The sequence below is a fragment of the Protomyctophum bolini genome (genome assembly GCF_963924005.1).
Source record: "Protomyctophum bolini genome assembly, chromosome: 17".
NCBI lineage: Eukaryota > Metazoa > Chordata > Actinopteri > Myctophiformes > Myctophidae > Protomyctophum > Protomyctophum bolini.
This window is the reverse complement of record NC_137878.1, coordinates 25727929-25747432: the sequence shown is the minus strand read 5'-3', so window position 1 is coordinate 25747432 and position 19504 is coordinate 25727929. Positions and strand designations below refer to the sequence as shown.

Genomic DNA, 19504 nt, shown 5'->3' with positions numbered 1-19504 from the left:
TAAGAGCCCATCAATTCACTATTATAAAATTGATCAAATACGAATTTAAAACTAAATAAGCAGGTATCACAAGATGCCATTGGTTCCACTTTCACTCCCTGCCAGGGTCTCCTTTAGTCCTTTAGACTAGATTGGTAAACATATTAAAGTTTTGTACCACTCATTTTCTATCTGTCTTATTAGTCATGTCTATATGGTAGGCTATGAGCTGTGTCCATTTAGAACATGCCTGTCTTCTCTTAATTCTAGACGGGACGGGGCTATTGAAAAATAGCAGATCTACAAGCTCATAGCGCGGCACCAAGTGCTAAATATTTAGCACCACTGATATAGAAACATGTCATGATTTAGAAGACATTTTTTAATTTTCGACGTCAGGCCTAAATGGGTTAAATACTGTTTAACCGAGACAACAATCGTCTGAAGTACTCCACGGCAACACAGGAAATAATTTTCAGACATTTATTCAATATTGTACAAAATACTTATACTGATCATATGAATGTGTATGGATGCACAGACACATCAATACAGACATTTTATACAAACAAAACATAAAAAAAGAAAGAAAAAGGTGACCCCATCGTAAAAGAGATCAATATTATCAACTTCGTATCAAAACAAGAGGTGGGGTTGGGGGGGGGGGAAGGGGGCAAAAACAAAAAATACACTACAGTCCCACAAGAGACACAAAGGTCATTGTTTTCATAGAAAACATTTAAATATAACTGACCCACAGAATAAAGTTGATCCTTCCTTATGAACGGGACTTCTTTTTAACACTGATGAATTATCACATTTAACTACACAGAACAAGTCGAATATAGACGTGAGCGAGGACGAGGTGGCCCCGAAGCCCAATTTATACTTCGCCATACGACAGTGTCTCACAACGAATCTACAACCCTTGTGTGAGAGCTTGTAGATCTGGCCATTTTCGTATAAATTAAGCGTGACAAAGAAGCACTTCACAGGACGTCATGGCAATATGACTGTCAGGATTGTCATAATGCAGAGGTGCCTGCTTCAAGTATAGTTGGTAAAAAAAAATCTTATACAAGCAGTTGAAGCCAGCACGGGGGTGTGGGGGGGAGACCTCATTTACAATGAATACAGGGCTTGATAAAGAGTCTTCAAAGAAACGTTCAGTCCTTATTCTGGCCATTAATGGAATGAACTACAAAGCTCTCAACATTCAGTACCGGTCACTTAAAGAAGAATGCACTTGGCCTTTTATCAGTTCAGTAGAACACACACGTAGTGTTAACTGAAACAACAGTTTTCAGTCCTATATTCTGTTTGTTCTCTAGGGGGGTGGGAGGGGCACCTAGGGGCCTAGCCATAGTAAATCAAAGCTACGTTTGTAGCACAGGACAAAAAGCAGCAGGCAGGACACATGGTAGGAGGCAGCTTCAAGTTGGCCCTCAAAGTTTCTAAAGTGCTTCCCAAAAATTGTTCTGAAGGTTTGATTAAAACACCACTCAATCAGGTTACGATCATGACATGACTTGAAAACATCCCACAACTAGCTGGGTGGGGTCAGGGGGTCAAGAACAATCAAATAAGAAATTACAACCAAACCAAAAATAATAATGGCAAAATAAACTAGCAAGCAACATCCAAAGACGGGCTTATTTGGTAAAAAATACAACATTCACTTTTCTCCCCCCGTCCCTCTTTGATCTAGTTGCCATTTAGCCACAAAAAGGTACAAAGTGTGGCCTCTGGACAATGAAATGAAAACCACATCTTCTAACTGACGTGAGTTGGAAAATAATAATAAAGGAAACCACAGTTGAAACACCAGTGCAATGGCCTCCATTTCAGAGGTAACTAGAATCTAGTCTGGAAGAGACACTGTTCACACTGCTTCATTTCATTCCAGTGTAAACCGTCTTAATTCAGACCTATATCCCTATGGTATGTATGACTATATTAGTGGTGTGGAGGATGATGGGGCCCTAGTCAAGGCAAATGGTTACAGTGCTGAGGAGGATATAGGGCGGATGAACAGCCGCCTTCAGAAAAATAAAAAAAATGAATGGTCAAGAGAGTGGAACGTTCTACTGAATGGACAGTTAAAACATGAGAGCACCAATAAAATGTGTAGGAACACATTGATGATCAGGTTATCATGGCCCCTACATTTAAATGCATCCTTTGTGTCCTTGATTGAAGCAAAGCAAAGCGGAGCTTTGTTTCAGGGAATCATATCGCGGTAGGTCGTGTTGCCTCGCAGCTGCGGCGGGAAAGAACTCGTTAAGAAGAAGGCCTTCGTCCTGCTCGTTGTACCCACGTGTCTTCAGAGAAGTCCCAATACATTGTATTGTAGGTAGTGTTGCCGTTTTAGGAGGAAAAAATGGTTCATTTATAGTATGGAGGAGCCAGTCTTTGCAGTGGAACTGCTCCCTCTAGTGGCCGTATTCAGAGTGTTGGTTGTGCAGGTTGTGTGCAGGGTGATTGGGGGGCAGCGGGGGGCCGTTTATGCCGGGATGGTAGAAAGCACAGTTGCTCTCGTATCGACAGTTCCCCTTCATCATGAAGTGACGACACACAGGCCTCTTTGACCTATCTGGAGGAGGAAGAAGAGGGAAGGAGTTAACCACCTTATTTCAGTCAGATACAACTCACTAATAGATTGAGAACATTAGCAGCTTATATGAGGACATTTTTAAATGCAAGTGTACACACATGTTTGAAATGCTGGGTGTGAATATTATATTTGATCTTGGGTGTGTTCAGGCTCTGCTGCACATTAATTAACCCCTGCTCAGCACATTATAAAAACCATGTCAGAGCAGAGAGAACTTAGTGCAGAGAACATTCAGTGACAGCACTGGCAGAAAGATTAGCACTATGAATGAGCCGAGCGCCAGTAGACCAGCTGCACCACATGTCACATTAAGTACATCATCATCTCCCACAGTGCTGCACATGCGTGTAAACCTCTGGAACCAGCCTCACAGGCCATGTCATGTTATATAATGAATAGACCAGGGGATGTCCCCCCAGGGCTCTGTACTAGGACAGCTCGTGGTTTCACCCTACACCAAATATCTGTTACAAGATCACACACACACACACACACACACACACACACACACACACACACACACACACACACACACACACACACACACACACACACACACAGCTCTTATTTCTGCCTGGTTTAGTGTAGTTTGCCTATTATGACTATGATTACCAGAATAGGTACAGTAGGCTAGGTTCATGTAGTTAAAAAGACCACTCCTGTTTTTTCACATACGTGTGCCGTCATTCTGCGTTCAGCCCTGCCCTGATAACATGGATCTGATGCGGACATAATACAGCAGGAACGTTGTGGTATTGGGAGTGACTTGAGTGAGTGAGTCAGGAAATCATGACTTAAAAGAAAGAACCCGTCTTTTATTTATTTCTTTTTATTTGCACAAAATACAAACAGAACAACATGGATATTTCAAACTTTTTAACGACATGCATAAAAAAAGCTAAGCATCCCCCACCTAGTGAACACACTTTCGGATCCAGACAACAAAATGTCGAAATACAAAAACATGTAAAGACAACAACAGATAAAACTAATAATTATTATAATTATATTTTAAAGCTGCAATCCGGAACTTATTTTATGAATGAAATTGTGTATTTTAAGAAACCAATCAGTACGATAAGCGTATGTTAATACAATACAAACTAGTACCTGTGCAGTTGGTGGAGGTGGTCTCCCTACTCTCCCATTGACACATTAAAAGGTGGTTGCACACTGGATGCGTTTTTCGGAAAACCGATGGAGAAAAGCGCTCTGTGTGCAGGGACCTTCAGACCCTGGTGTTGGGTCTAATAACACCTACTCGTTGACAAGCAAGTCTGCCTGAAGATCCTAAGTGCAAATCGATCTAGCAGGCATCCCCTCTCGAGGGAGCGGGTAAAACATTTGACATATCATCATGCAGGAGAGACCGACCGGGGGTTAGAATCCCCACAAAAGTTACAGATTGCAGCTTTTGAACAACCCTATAGGAACAAATCAAAAGGACTAAAGATGTCAGAGTGTACGTACCATTCATGTGTCCTCCTCTGGGTCCGCCCCGTCCTCGTCCCCTGAAGCCGTCTCCTCGCCCCCGTCCTCCTCCCCCGCGGTGGAAGTGACCTCCTCCTCCCCCGCGGTGCGGCGGCCCCCCGCCGCCTCCCCTCATGGAGTCGTCGCCTCCCCAGTAGTTTCCGTTGTCTCCCCCGCCGCGGCCCTGGCCCGGCGGGGGGCCCATCATGCGGGGGCCGCCGGGGCCCCCGGGGCCGCCGTTGAAGCCGGGGGGCCCGTGGTTGTGCGGGGGCGGGGGGTGGTTGAAGCGGGGCGGCGGTCCTCCGGGCGGGTTGTTGTTGGGCGGGTAGCCGTTCATTGGCATCTGCATGTTCATGTTGCTCATGTTGTTCATGGGCGGACCGTGACCCAGCAGACCACCTGGCACAACTGAGAAGGAAAGAATACAACAAAACAAACAAATACAAAATGAACATTACAAAAAATGTAACTTCTTCACTTTGTCCGGGAGTTGAAGCGGCAATAATATTTGGCTCAGCCTATTATTTTGTAAAACAACAGTGGTTCTCAAAATGTTTAGTTTTGTCTATTTGGAACTATTTGGAACACTTTGAGAACCACGAATGGCATAATCGAGTGGCAACGTGAGTTTAATGTCGTTTAACATTGTTTAATGCAATCAGATAGGACTTCCGTTTGGATGTTTGGACTGTCAAGGCCAAAAAAGAAATTGCCACTCCCTTAGGCGTTCCCACATTACTTCCGGGTATGATGATGATGGCATGCGTATACCCTCTATATTTGACTGCCAGTTCCACTGGGTGAATTAACTATTGGGTGAATGTCCCCCCCCCAGGTCCAGAATATGGGATGCTGGGGTTCAAGTGGCTAACCCATTCTGGGCGGGAACCCCTTTTGGTGTTTTAAGCATTATGTAATTGAAAAATAGCAGATCTACAAGCTCATAGTGCGGCACAGAGTGCCGCGCTACGAGCTTGTAAGAATATATATTCTTTCAGAGCGAACGTTTTTAACTCAAATCTTTTCTTCTGGGGGGATCCCTGGAACAACATATTTTCAGACGGGGGTCGGCGGCCAGTTAGCCTACATATATATTTGGGGGTCCTTGACATAAAATATGGAGCACCACTGATAGAATTTAGAAGACTTTTTTTTACGTCAGGCCTAAATGGGACCTGGGACGAGAGAGAGGAAAGGTGATTTTACCTGGTGGAGGTCCATTCTGGTTCTGGGACTGTTGCAGGGAGCCCAGCAGCTGTTTGATCTTATCAGAGAAGTCCGGCTGTTTGATGAGGTCCTCCGTAGACTGGTTGCCCTGAGCACCCTTAAGAAGGGACAGACACACAGAGTTACTAAATACAGTACAATCATCATCATCATGTATCAATTACCAATTATTCAGTTCACACAGGTACACATAAACTAGTGCTTCCCGACCCCGGGTGGGTCCACCTTTTGACACCTGGTGTCCCCACCCAGTCTGATTAGACAGCTACAAAAAACGCCATAGAAACAAAATAAGCAACATGAATAGAGAGGCATTCTTTTTCTTTTTTTTTACCATGATAGAGGTGAGCAGTTCCTGTACATTCACGTTGGACGGCACAGGGTTGCCGACGGCGCCTGTGGCTTGAGGGTTGGGGCCGCTGGTGCCCAGGTTGGCCAGGAGGCCGCTGCTGCCCAGGTTGCCCATGAGGTTGGCCAGGACGGGGGGTAGCTTGGATCCCTCGTTCTGGGCCATGTTGGCACTCTGCTGTGATGTGGTGTCCATCGGCTCCATGTAGCTCTCGTCCGCCATGCTGGAGTCCTAAACGCACCGTGAAAACAGAGTTAGCATGCTAAGCTAAAAGACGTGTGTGTGAGGAATAAGAGAAGAGAAACTGAGGATAGAGAAAAGTACATGTTTAAAACAGAATGAGAAAAGAGGGAAGCCTGATTTATACTAAGTCCTAAGATGTTGTCCCACGCCGAAAATACACATACAAAAGCTCAGGACGTGTCCGACGCATGTGAGCTTGTGGATCTCGCACAACGTTATACTTCATTGACAACCTTTTCGAGCCAAGGCTCTTCATCTGGTCAAATTTGCCGTGGCTCGAAACGTCGTCAATAAAGTATAACTTTTGGAGCAGGTGAGCGTGCGAGTTCTTTACTCTTTTTCTGATGCTGCTTTTGAACCCAGCACCTCTACCAAGTGATGCGCGTCTTGTAGATCTGCCATTTTCTGTGCGGGACAACATTGTGCGCCTAGGCACGAGTGTGAGTTAAGGTAATGTAAGTAAGTAAAGTAATGTATGTTACCTCATCCAGGGGAATGACCCGGGGTGGCATAGGTTCATAAGGCTCTGGGTCAGGTTCATGTGGGCTGTCAGGTACACTGGAAAACACACATACATACGCCAGTTGAGTTCTCAAACGTCAACAAATTTGAAATGAATAAGCAAATAAATGGAATTACATAGTTGTTTACCATTTTTTTTTAAACAGCACAAGAATTAATGAGTATAGAATTACACAGGCCATAACCACGTCAAACAACTCCATATAATGGCGACCGGCATGATAGCACAACGTTGATTTAAATCTAGATCTACCTGTCTTTGCTGAGGAAGATCTCCTGGAGAATGCCCATCTCCCGGTCCCTCTGCGAGAGCTTCTCCGTGCTGTTGGTCCCAAAAACGACCAGGCTACCGGTGAGCGTTAGGGGCCGAGGCGGCGTCCAGGGGACCCTCTCCTCCATGGTGTCGTGAGACAGCCGCCTGGCCGCCTCAAACGTCTGCCTGTCCATCATCACTTCGCGCTTGGCGGCCTCACTGAAGTCCTTGATCTTGTTGACGTTAACTATTGAGAAAAAGGAAGACAAGTCATGATTAAATTGTCGGAAATTATAATATGATGGTGGTTATTTAACTGGCTTTGTTTTTTCCGTTTCACTTTGCATGTCAGAAACGTTTTGCACAGTAGTTATTAGTGTTCTGGCCACGTTTCTCTTGCCGTTACTTCCTGGTAAAATAGAATTGAACAAAAGCACAGCAACAGCGTAATAGTAGAAGCCCTCACCTCTCTCCGTTTCATCCAAGTCAAAGTAGAAGTACTCTTTAAGCGTCTCTTCCTCTGCCCAGTGTACATTCTTCTTCTTTTTGCCTTTCTTAGTCAAGGTTTCCTCCTCGCCTCGTGGTTCTGCCAGTGCGTTGGGCTTCTCGCCTAGAAAAGAAAATGGAAAAAGGGTTGAATTAATAATAAGTTCATTAAGAAGTTCAAGAGTCCATATATAGCACTCATGTGTTATGATGATTGTAGACTGTAGAGCATTCATACCGCTTTCAGCAACCTCGGTTTCCTCCATGGGAACGGGGGTCCCAGGTTGTTCCAGTTCCGGGGTCTCATGAGGCGGGGTGGTGGAAGCAGCGGTGGCCTCTGGAGATGAAGGCTTGGCAGTCGATGATGTTGGTGATGGGTAGCTAATGGGCTTGGTGTCAAATGGATTGGCCTGGAGGACAGCGATAGCCAGGGAGACAAAAGAGAGCATCTGTTGGTTAGATACCGCCATAGACGTCTAGAGTAGACAGTAGCCAAAGTGAGCACAGTGGGGAAAATGTAAAACAACTAAGAGTTTGAATGTAGCTTCTTGTTTGTTTCTGATATCTCTTCAACTATTCTGGGAGGGAACCCCTTTTGGTGTTTATTTGATTATGTTATACTTTAGCTATTGAAAAATAGCAGATCTACAAGCTCATAGCGTGGCACCGAGTGCCGTGCTACGAACTTGTAGGTCTGCTATTTTTGGAAAATCGTGAAAATGTGCCTCAAATCTTTGAATATATATTCTTTCAGAGTGAACGTTTTTAACTCTAAATCTTTGCTTCTGAGGGGTCCCTGGAACAACATTTTCAGATGGGGGTCGGTGGCCAAATACATATCATTGACCTAACATTCTTTGAGAACCACTGACATAGAAACATGGGTTTTTCAGAAAACTGTCAGTATTTAGAAGGCATTTGTAGAATCGTCCTCGGGTCTAAATGGGTTAAAATAACTAATTTCTACTTCCGTTTTATTCTGATTGACTGATTACCTTGTTGGTTGTGGGGGAAACAGCCTTTGTGTTGGTTGGACTAGTAGCGGATTTCTTCTTTTTGATTTTGATACCAGGCACCGGTGCAGAGTTGAGTGCATCTAAGAAGCCAGTACACTCCATCGCTGCATCGAAGACAAGAGGAGAGAGGAAAAGTTAGTAGGTTTCTATTAACCACAATACACGCAGCAATCTCATCATTATTGATTATGTATGCATGTACTTACGTTGAGCTGGAATGATCTTCACTTTGATTTCTTTGGCAGAGTTGGATGGCATGTTTAGAGGTTTGTATTTTTTCTCAACCGGCGGAGCATCTGGAGGATTGGCGCTGTTGACCAAAAGAAGACATAAGACAAGCGTCAGTACCATTCTCGACCACCTGAGGCCAGCAGTGCCAGCACACAAGAGTAAACAAGCCATCAACTCCCAATGGCCACAGCATACAGTATGCTGCAATGTTCTGAATTTATATATTTCAAGTGTAAAAATGTAAAGGATGCGTGTAAGAATGGACTAAAGTGGACCATTAGAATTCAAATTGTGTGATGCTGGAAGGCGTTCAGAAACTCTGGAGAGAAGATATATACCTAGGCCTCTTGAGTACAGCAGGCTTGATGTTGTACTTGTCGCCGAGCTGTAGAGGCATGGGGGCCTTCTTGGCCGGGGGAGGGGTGGGCGTATCCATCTCTAACCCTGTAGAGAGCACACAAAACACCACAGTTTGAATTTTTCATTCAGCATTTTGAGAATACAGACTTAAAAGACATTTATCTTTTCACTTCAGAATTCAACATTGATGATTTTTTTCCTTTTGTTTAAAGGGGGATTTACCTATGGAGCGGATCTTTGCATGGCTGGGTGCATGAGCTTTGGGCTTCTCCTTTTTCTTGTCATCCTCACCAGGCTTTTCCTTCAGATCTCGCATGGGCACTTTGCCCTCCTCCTTCTTCTTTTTCTTATCTGAGAAACACAAAAGCGAGAGACAGAGAGTTACATACCAGGATGCAATCAGGCAGCTATAATTGGTGTTGAAAGGGACAATATTTGTTGTGTGTGTGTGTGTGTGTGTGTGTGTGTGTGTGTGTGTGTGTGTGTGTGTGTGTGTGTGTGTGTGTGTGTGTGTGTGTGTGTGTGTGTGTGTGTGTGTGTGTGTGTGTGTGTGTGTGTGTGTGCGTGCGCACATGGGGGCATGTGACAAGGAAGAATTTACATAAAACTGCAGCAACCATTACCTGCAGGGGAGTTCGCACTCAGAGCGCCGCTCTGAGAGCGGATGATAGCCATCCAGCCCTCTACCAGCACCGATGCCAACTTCCTCAACTCTGAAGGAGAAACACAGGGGAAATATTAGAGAATTAAACCACATGGAGCACCTGCATGTCCACCGTCTATGTCACAGCATTGCCTTGTTTATCATTGATTTTTTTACAATGGGAACAAAAATGCTGCCATGTGTGCATTCAGAGCTGATAATGTGTTTAGTGCTTGCTGGACATAAACAGCAAGTCAACAATTGGGACTATATCAAGGCACATGCAGTATTGTAGCATACAAATTGGTTGGGACAGAAACTCACCATCTGTCTCTCCACTCTTGCTCAAATGCTTCACCAGCTTGGCTGTGTTGTTCTAAAATTAGGGGGGAAAAGGACAAGGCTTTAGAAAATATGAACTCCTCGAGAGAAGAAATCATATGACAGTAACAATGGCCAGCTTGAGGCATGCATGCAGACTTGTACGAGTGCAGTACCTGCTTGAGGTGGTCCACCTTGAGAGGCAGCTTCTGCAGGGTGAGCAGGATCAGTTGCAGTAAAGGCGTGTTGTTTGTGGTTTTGGCATAGGTCAGCCAGGAGTTCAGCAGTTTGTATCCTCCCACACGGATGAACCTGGACGGAAGAAGAGAGAGAACTATAAACTCACAGAACAAAGTCCTGTGTGTGTTCATCCTATATCTATATATATATATATATATATATATATATATATATATATATATATATATATATATATATATATATATAGCCATGTTGTGAATGTAAACACTGTATGTAAATGTGTACCCGTGTTTGTGCAGCGTACAATGTTAAGATTGCTTCCTTCCTTGCTACGAATATGAAACTTCAATGGAAGGGCTGCAAAATCTTGAATGCATGCCAATAGTATAGCCAAAGTAATTTCACTTAATGAGTGCGTTATTCCTGTATGTATATATAACGTATATGTAACGTAACAATTAAATAGATCAGAGCAGGATATATACACTGCTGCCTGTTCTCTTGAGAGCACTCAATAAAACAACTATTTCATATATTTGGCCCTTTGTGAACCTTCCCTTGTAGATTCAAACCACTGAATTTTAATCCACAGTTCACCATTCACATTTGATCAACATCATTTTAGTGCACCAATCTCTACACTGGTAAAACATAATCATACACCCAAGCTTACCTGTTGAGAATGTCGTGAGATTTAGTCTGTAGTAGGATGTTCAAGTACATGCATCTGCTGGCCATCTTGGTAGAGGCTTTCATTAAACTGCGCACAAAGAAGCAAATGTATACACATTAATATAAGCATAATACAATAATTAAACCAGTTGGCTTCTGGGAGACACAGGCGGTTGAATACTGAACAGTTAACAGAGCGGCATGCCAAATGTAATCGTCTGCTCCTCACCTAAACACTTTGGGGACTCCCTCCAGGCTGCGGAGTTCTCCATCTTTCCCCAGAAGTGCCTCCACTCCCTTCAATATCTCTCTGGGATCCACTGGCCCCATTGTCATTGCTGAAATAAACCAGACATTTAGCATAAATTCAAAAACAGGCTGGAAATGCACATATGTTAATAAATTAATCTTTCATCTGGATAGGCAGGCTGGAAATGCAGTGTTAATAAGTCAATCTTTCATCTGGAGATAAGCATACATTTGTATCATATGCATCAGAAAGACTGTCTGCCAAATAGGACTGAGAACCCTGGAACGAACACCACCTCTAAGCCATTTTAAAGATAACTAATTTGTGAGGTCACACAGAACTCATCCCAGACTAATGAAATCCAATATCAAAAACACTCAGAAATATACCCGTGTCTACAACACCAATGGCCGTGCACCGTGTCAACAACACACCGAAATCAAAGAGAGCATAGCCTCTGGGGCAAAACCCAGCAAGCCACCAACACTTTGTTTTGCTTCAGTACTGGGCACGTCCAGCTCGTTTTCCGGAGCTGCCTTGTGCTGGTCTATCTCACTTCAAATATTTGCCCTGTCTCAGTGGGCCAACTTCCATCACCTCAGCAGGGATGTGGTTGAGAGGGCCAGTGAAACCCTCCCCCACCACACCACACACTGCTGCTATTCCTCCTCTCTCGGAGCTCACACAGAGCCGTGCCACAGCCACTTCAGTGTGGGGGCAACATTCTGTTCCTCTCTCTTGGAGCTCACACTTCAGTGTGTGGGGGCAACATTCTGTTCTTGCTCAATGCTTAATCAACAACGCAGCAGTGATGCAGTGAGCAAGATATTCAATCAGCTGTTTATATATATATGGACATTGCAAAAGTAATATTCATTAATAACAAAAAGGAATTTTATTCAGAAGTCGATGTGCATAACAAAATGCAAACACATATTTCTGTCTTTTACCATTAATATAAATGTATGAAAACAAAAGGAAGGGGGGGGCAGGAAAAGATTAGAGGACGAGAAACAGGAACAGAACTTCACAGTAATTAGGATCTTTTTCTTTTCTTTTTTTTTAACAGAAAACTCATTTAGACACAAAATCTTTCCCCCTTGAATTATAATGAATCTTATGACAAAAAGACTAAGTGGAAGAAACACAAACAAGTCACAAATGCTATTATAGATAATCGTATATTGTGATGATTCTAACTAAACTGTATTTAGCCTACTATAATTCATCTTTTTTTTTAAATATATATGAATTGTAGACATAAAATGTATAACAAATATATTCAAATCAAAATATGAATATAGTAAAATGTCCAGTGATTATTAGACTGCAATATATTCCTTGCTTGGGTAGTCTGTTCAGGACATCCATGGCAACTGTCAGTCAGTCAGTCACTCATCCACAGGGCACAATTCGACATTTACTGCCCCCTGCAGGTTAGTTTCTGTCAACACAAACTGACAGCCATGACGAGCTAGTCTAGATTATGCAACACAACAAAGCAATGGCGTACATACACATTAATGGTCGCTGCAGAAACCCGAATGGACAGTATATATTTTATGACAAAAGATTCTATCTCTTTATGTAATGCACATCTTAACTGACATGGTGGTCATAGGTTCACTGTGGGTGGTTTTGTCTTATCAGTAGGTCTATCTGAGGTCAGCCCACACGGTCAAAAGGGATCCCAAAATCCACAGTGCACAGACCACCATTATACTGTTTTACCTGTTTTAGTGTGTAGGCCGTCTAAATGTACAGATCTTAGTGTTATGTTCATGTTTCATCTCTGCTTTCGTACATGTTTGGGGATTTTAATTTGCATGCATCCTTTTTCAGTGCACATTACAGACTACATAATTCAAGACTTTCAACTGGGTTTAATATTTATGTGTATGCGTTTATTATTGGGATTATTAATGTAGGGCTAATGTAAATTCCTAGTGTTATGACGTGAGGAATCAGTTTGGTCTTACCCGCATAACTGTAGTAGTAGAAGTTTTATATTGCCTCAGACCTCCACAACACTGTTGAATTTACTCAATTCCTGTAAATGTCACAATTTGTTATACATACAGCATCGTCTGGGCTCCTATAGTTCATTGGAAGAAAGACAATTAGTTGTTCTGGGCCTACAGTGAAACAAATATGGTGTTATTGCATTATAAATTATATAAAATTGTGGATAATACACACCTTAATACCCCATAAATATTAGGCTACTGTTAATACAAATTTATTTGCAGTCTACTATATAAGATGTGCCTGTAATCCAATATCTGTCACAATTGCAGACGGTACGGTAAAAGCATTAGCCCTGGACCTGAAGAAAGGACACAAAGTGTATCAAGTGACATGCTGTTATATAAGAGAGCCGAGTCTGTAAAATATTCAGTGTTAAATTAATCCATGTGGAACTCTTGGTCATACAAATGTAGCCAACTTGTACTCCTACGGGTACACGTGGGTTACATTTATACACTCAGTAATATAATAAAAGGTTTTTGCCATCAGTCATTGAATGAACGGCTGCTAGTCGCCCCCATAGATATATCTATGGTCGCCCCGCTGCGAACACTGAACAACTCATCTGTCACAAGAGAGGGAGGGGGCGGGGTGTAGGGAGGCGCTCGTGATCTGGAAAAACATCTAAAAGCCCCGCCCTCGTGAGTCAGTTAACCAGTTCAATCCCCAACCTTCCTCAGTACAAAAGGAACCAACGGCGCTCTCACTCTCGCTACACGAAAGATTAAAAACCGGCTACGCTGGATCCTACTACAGAAAGAAAACCAAGTCCTGGTTCACTTCCTTCCCCTCCTCGGCACAGGGAACAAACTCCAAACTGTCACCCAGACAGACGGGGTTTTCTTTAAAACTTATCTATACTCCCCAAACTGTCGCTTCCAAGACAGGACAAAAAGCCCCTTGCCGACCGTTGTTCTCAACCGACGCGTCGCAAAGCAACTGATCCATATGGTTCATGGTTGTTGTCGTCAGTCCCAACTGAGTGTAACATGGAAAGAAGCGCTGGCTTAATTTCATTCCTCCCCTCGAGCCTTCCTTCATCCTCCTGCAATCTTTATCCGCAGATTGCAGAGTACACACCATCTCATGTTTGTTTCAAAACTGATTGTACCCTAGGCTGCGTCTATCATTAGCGACATCATCATCGCATACGCACCGTACGTGGTGCTTCATCATTTTGAGACAAAACAAACAAATCCACAAATCGGCAGGACTATAAAATGAAGCAATCTTTATGTATAGATTGCGGTGGGTTGTGTTCGTTCCAAGGAGCCCCAGCCCTTGATTGAGCATGATCACATACCTGGCAGACAGAAAATCCGACTTCATAAGCAAACAGACATTTCTTTATAAGGGTAAAAGGGCAATCTTTATGAATAGATTGCTTATTGTTTACAAATTTAACGTTTACCACTTATATATATATCGGGTGCATTAGTTCTCGTCAAATCCCGTCTCACACACAAAGAAACGGAGCGTTATTGGATCTCCGTACACTTTCCTGTGTGAGCTCATTAAGCTAACTTGATTTACAATCATTTTTAATAAAAAAAAAATTAAATAGTAGCCTGATTAGCCTAGCTAGCAACTTCCTCTAAGCCTATGGCTAGTTCATTTGATTAATGTCGGGTTAAATTTAGCTTCAAAATCAACTTACTATTGGTATTTATAGATCCTTCAGCGTCTCGGGACTATTATAGTGTGCTTTACAGCCACTTATATAGCTCTCTTATTTCATCAGTTTTATATCGTTAACCTTCATGGTTTTATAGATAATGAAAAACTGCTTTATGGGGGGGTAGTTGTGGTAGCTAAACGCTAGCTTTTCCTTCAGGAACAAACTGGAGTTGCAAAAATAGTAATCAAATGTCCGTTACGTGAAGAAAAAATATTGAATTTGAGTAAAGGTTGTTCAAAGTCCTCGACGCCCTTCAGTCTGTCTTCAGCAAGACAACGTTTGACCTGCGAAAAGAACACAACACAAAAGAAAGCACGTTAAATTTACGTTATCTCACTTCTTTTCCTCGGTCTTTGTCCGTTATCTGGGTATTTGAAGGTTTTGTGGTCGAAGAAACGTTACTTTTTAGACTAAATACGCGATATTTTGATGAAAAACAGCCTTGATGACTTTCTGACGCTACTCACCTCTGAACAAATCCAGGAATGAGCTCCGCGGGGAGGGACTTGGCTTTTATATCGGTGACGTTTTTGACGTCACTCTGACCTATTTTTGGTTGGCGTCAAGATGGCGTCTTTAGTCACGCGCTGACATTCAGCGTCCTCGTCAAGAGCATAATGGCGGACGCCTGCCTCTTCGATTTATAATCACGAACTGTTGCTAAATTACACATTCAAAGTCACATATCTCTTTAGAATTAGTGAGATTATTATGATGTCTTTCGAATTTGGTCACATTTTCTGTGTTGTAGAGAAGGTATCATGTATAATTTTTAGTTTCTGTTATTTATTCAAAATGGCTACCCAGTGATTTGGGCCTGGTCATGGCCTGGTAGCCTGCAGGCCCTGCAGCCATGCCAGCCATGCCTTTATTAATGTTATAGTTACGTAGTCATTAGGAAACTAGTTAGCATGATTTTTCCCTAGTTTGAATCATTTAGCCAATTGAAATGTTATTGTATGCATATAGCTAGATTCTAAAACATGCTAACATGTTATAAAACATTCTAAACAAACACAACATATAGTACACAGAAATTAAACTTGTAGGCCTATAAAGAAAAAATGAGAACAAAACATCTTCCTATAACCATACATACCATTTATATGAGTTAGTCAAGACAGAAACCGTATATTCATTAGCCTACTATTTATATTCCTATGGCTATGAATTGAATATGAAGGACCCCAATGGAAACTATCCATAGGCTTTCTTGAGGTTTACAATACATCCTCTTAGCAGACCTTGTATTGAACTGTACTTTCCTGTGATTTTTGTTGCAAACTGTTAATAAAGTAACAATCAATCAATCAATGACGCTATAGTGTGGAGAATTGATTGGTTGATTGATTTAAGTATTTATTAACAGTTTGCAGAATTACAGTAGCCTACATTTCAAGCACAACTCAATACAAAAAACTGTTAACTGTGTGAGTGGACGACCCAATAAAGCATAATATTACACACAACTTAGGGTCCACCTTGTTCAATTCATCATACCATTAGAGACATACAAATTTACACTTCTATATAGCAAAAAAGAAAACATATACAGTGAGGGGGAAAGGGGGTGGGTGGGGGTTTCAGAATAGCAGATATACAACAAACACATCACGTGACTGAAACTAGCATCTTGGTGACGCAATGTTACGACACCACAGAACGACGAAGTATTTATGTTTCGGGGTTTTCAAGGTTTCACCTTCAACCCCACTCACTCAGTCACGTGACGTCACAGAAAACATGGCGGCGACCATACGAGGCATCGGGAGGATTTTATCTCGAATATCTCCTCTGATTTCATTCTCGGTTCAGCATAACGAGGTATCAAGATCATACATTTTGTTATTTGCACTAGCCTTATGCTTTTGTTTGTGTGGCTGTGTTTATTTTGTGCTAGAGTAGTGATCGAGTGACTTAGAAACACAAACCCAATGTATGCTATCACTTTATTCAGCAACCCTAATGCGCGTTATTGTACCTAAACTAATGCATTAATGTGTTAAAATATAATTGCTGTATATGATTGAAATATTTATTAACAGTTTGCAGAATTATAGTAAGTACATTTCAAGCACAACTCAATACAAAGACTGGTAACTGTGAGTGGACGACCCAATAAAGCACTACACTTGTTTACAAGAGGGTCCACCTTGTTCCTATTCATCAAAACATTTAGAGACAATATATACAATATATATATAGCCCAAAAACAGAACATGAATTCATCATAATCGACTTACCGCTAATTGACGTTGTGATGATGTGTAATTATACACAGTAGTAGGCTACGAGGAAGAAAATCAGGCTTTTTTATGATGTAAATAACTTCTGGTTGATTCAGATTGATTGAATAATTGAAGTATTTTCCTGTCTGTCAGTCACGTCTCCAGAAGCTACCTGCCAGGTTATTATGGACTCTGACTTCTGAGCTGCCAAGCCGCTCGCTGTGTACAGCAGCAGCACCGGCGGCCAGGGATGGGGATGCTGAGGCTGTGGATGTCCGCTACAAAGACAGACCCTGGGACTACCTGGACAGTGAAGGCAAGGAAAAGACTAAACCCACATACATCCGTCCGTGTTCCTTTTATGGAGATCTCTGTTACTGTATGTCAGTCCTTGTCCCCTTCAAGCCCATATGAATATCTCTGTATTTGCCCCCCTTTTTATGGGGATCTCTGTATTTGTCAGTCCTTTTATTGTTCCTCCCATGCCCATATATGGAGATCCCTGATGTCATCAATATATGCCCATATACATGGAGGAGAGCTATGTATCTGTGTCCCCTTATGCCCATATATGAAGAATGTATTATCTTTTGGGGGTCCTCGATATGAAAACGACTGACATAGAGAGACATGAGTTTTTCAGAAAACTGTTAGCATTTAGAAGGCATTTGTAGAATCATCCTCTGGTCTAAATGAGTTTTTAAATCAATTTATCTTGTTGCCTTACTAATGACCCTGATTCTGTTACACAGAATACATCGAGCGCTATGGAAGCAGTCCAGTGTGGACTGGCTATAGGAGGAACCACAAAGGAGGTATCCCCCCGCAGAAGACACGCAAGAAGTGCATTGTAAGAATACATTATTTTTATTCTACATAATTGAATGTTTTATATTGGCCAAACATGACTTTGAGTCCATGAATTCTTCTGTCATCTTGTTTGTTTAGAGGGGAGGCAGACTCTGCTCGAATGCATGTCCAATTTGCAGGGATCCAAACATCATCCTCCACCATCAGGTCTGTTTGCGAATGCAGTGAGCACTTACTATGAGACCTAGCAGATCATGTCTGTGCATGCGTCTGTCTGTCTGTCTGTCCGTGTGTCTGTCCCGCTATCCAAATATGGAGTGTGTTGCATCAGCAATCACTCAGCTCCATATATGGCCACAAAAGGGGCCAGGTCCACTCAGCTCCATATATGGCCACAAAAGGGGCCAGTGATTTGTTTGTTGTGGACCTGGCCCCTTTTGTGCCCATATATGGAGCTATACGTCCAAAACCCAAATATGTACGAGCTGCGTTCGCTTCCCGCGTCTTACTCGTAATTAATATACCAATTATTGCAATCAATTTCTTTGGATTTCTATGGACGGTTCAACCTTTCATTTTTGGCGTCACTGTTTAACCAGTGGTATCCCTATTTTTAATGAACAAAAGCAAGGGCTCCGCAACTCACTTTGTACAACCACAGCAGGCAGGACATAACATTTCGACCTGTATTTATTGGTCTTTCTCAAATCTCAAGTATGAATCTGTATGATACTTGAAAAAGACAATTTGCCGGTCAAAATGTTGTATGTCCTGCCTGCTGTGATTGTGACCTGGAGCATTACAAAGCAAGTTGCGAGCCCTTGCTTTTGTTCATGATGTGTTAGTTTTAACAGTTTGGCTCAGCACCAAGATCGGAGGATGTGTGCCGTTTTAGCTTCTGATCCCATTTTTTGGCATCATTATCTGCACAATTTCAAGTTATTTAAGACTTTGAAAACAGTGCAATGAGTCTGTAATTATACACTTTTTATGGCTTTCCTTCCTGTTCAAATATTAGGCCAACAAATAATTTTCCTCATCCCACAGAATTTCAAGCTGTTGGAGCAGTTCATAAATCCACATACTGGGATGGTGTATGACCCCACTCGAACAGGTATGCCAATAATTCTAGCTCAAATATTATGCTACAAGAGCCAGGATTGATGCAGAACAAACAAACATTTGCTACATTTTGTTTCTCTGTAGGTGTTTGTATGCAACAACAGAAGATACTGGATCTGACGCTTAACAAAGCACGAGACCATGGTATGTTGTATTAAGTGTAAACATGGACTCCCTACTAGTTTCTATGTCAGTCAAACTATTTCATGTCAAGGAGCCCCAGAATTATCTGTATTTGGCCACGGACCCAAATCTCAAAATATGTTGAGATTTGAGAAGCAAAGATTTGAGTTAAGGTTCGCTCTGAAAGAATATATTCAAAGATATGCACCACATTTTCACGATTTAAAAACGCAGTGTGGCAGGTGCCACGCTAGGAGCTTGTAGATCTGCTATTTTTCAACAGCTAAAGTATAACGTAATGCTACGTAATGCTTAGTTAAAACACCAAAAGGGGTTCCCATACTGAATGGGGTTAACAGTGCTGTATGTTGGTTGCTACATTATATTTTGTTACTACCTCAATTGATACCCTGTAATGTTCCTCTTCCAGGCTTTCTGCCCTTTGAGATTCCTAATGTGGAATTCACAGAAGACTACTCCAATAAGCACCAAGCTGTGGGGTCCACGCCACCTCCCCCATGCCTCAACTCTGGTGAACCATGGTATAAATGGTATGGCACCATTGAGCCAGAAGAGACCGAACTGGACAAAGTAAAGAAGATGTACAAGGCTTATCTTAAAAAATAACAATAATATAACCATATTGTTGTTAGTTACTGTATGTACATTGTTGTGCAC

At 42.2% G+C, this 19504-nt stretch overlaps 2 protein-coding genes across 4 annotated transcripts; one reads left to right on the top strand and one right to left on the bottom strand.

Moving 5' to 3' along the window:
* Positions 1–448: 448 nt before the first annotated feature.
* ppp1r10 (protein phosphatase 1, regulatory subunit 10) lies at positions 449–14828 on the bottom strand. 2 transcript variants are annotated; one of them, XM_080788119.1, is made up of 18 exons: positions 14523–14828; positions 10817–10925; positions 10589–10675; positions 9891–10026; positions 9718–9769; positions 9374–9463; positions 8973–9101; positions 8729–8834; positions 8366–8469; positions 8139–8263; positions 7382–7553; positions 7124–7267; positions 6658–6904; positions 6365–6440; positions 5625–5870; positions 5270–5387; positions 4064–4471; positions 449–2572 (listed from the first exon to the last, which is right to left on the bottom strand). In XM_080788119.1, the coding sequence occupies exons 2-18, from the start codon at positions 10921–10923 to the stop codon at positions 2412–2414; spliced, it is 2508 nt and encodes an 835-aa protein (XP_080644245.1). In that variant the 5' UTR covers positions 10924–10925; positions 14523–14828; the 3' UTR covers positions 449–2411. The 2 variants fall into 2 exon arrangements, with proteins under 2 accessions (XP_080644245.1, XP_080644244.1); XM_080788118.1 differs by lacking the exon at positions 449–2572 and having other exon boundaries at positions 3413–4471.
* Positions 14829–16244: 1416 nt separating this feature from the next.
* On the top strand, positions 16245–19499 carry mrps18b (mitochondrial ribosomal protein S18B). Of its 2 annotated transcripts, none has more exons than XM_080787741.1 (7): positions 16245–16367; positions 16925–17087; positions 17524–17621; positions 17720–17788; positions 18629–18695; positions 18788–18847; positions 19257–19499. In XM_080787741.1, exons 1-7 carry the CDS (start codon positions 16287–16289, stop codon positions 19451–19453), a joined length of 735 nt encoding a protein of 244 aa, XP_080643867.1. In that variant the 5' UTR covers positions 16245–16286; the 3' UTR covers positions 19454–19499. The 2 variants fall into 2 exon arrangements, with proteins under 2 accessions (XP_080643867.1, XP_080643868.1); XM_080787742.1 differs by having other exon boundaries at positions 16265–16367; positions 16937–17087.
* The last annotated feature ends 5 nt before the right edge of the window (positions 19500–19504 follow it).

Coding starts and splice junctions, on each gene's coding strand:
- ppp1r10 (XM_080788118.1), bottom strand. CDS start 10,923: ATGACAATGGGGCCAGTGGATCCCAGAGAGATATTGAAGGGAGTGGAG. Junction 10,027..10,588: donor TCTCACGACATTCTCAACAG/GTAAGCTTGGGT, acceptor TCTTCCGTCCAG/GTTCATCCGTGTGGGAGGAT. Junction 8,835..8,972: donor TGCAAAGATCCGCTCCATAG/GTAAATCCCCCT, acceptor TGCTCTCTACAG/GGTTAGAGATGGATACGCCC.
- mrps18b (XM_080787741.1), top strand. CDS start 16,287: ATGGCGGCGACCATACGAGGCATCGGGAGGATTTTATCTCGAATATCT. Junction 16,368..16,924: donor TCTCGGTTCAGCATAACGAG/GTATCAAGATCA, acceptor CCTGTCTGTCAG/TCACGTCTCCAGAAGCTACC. Junction 18,696..18,787: donor GTATGACCCCACTCGAACAG/GTATGCCAATAA, acceptor GTTTCTCTGTAG/GTGTTTGTATGCAACAACAG.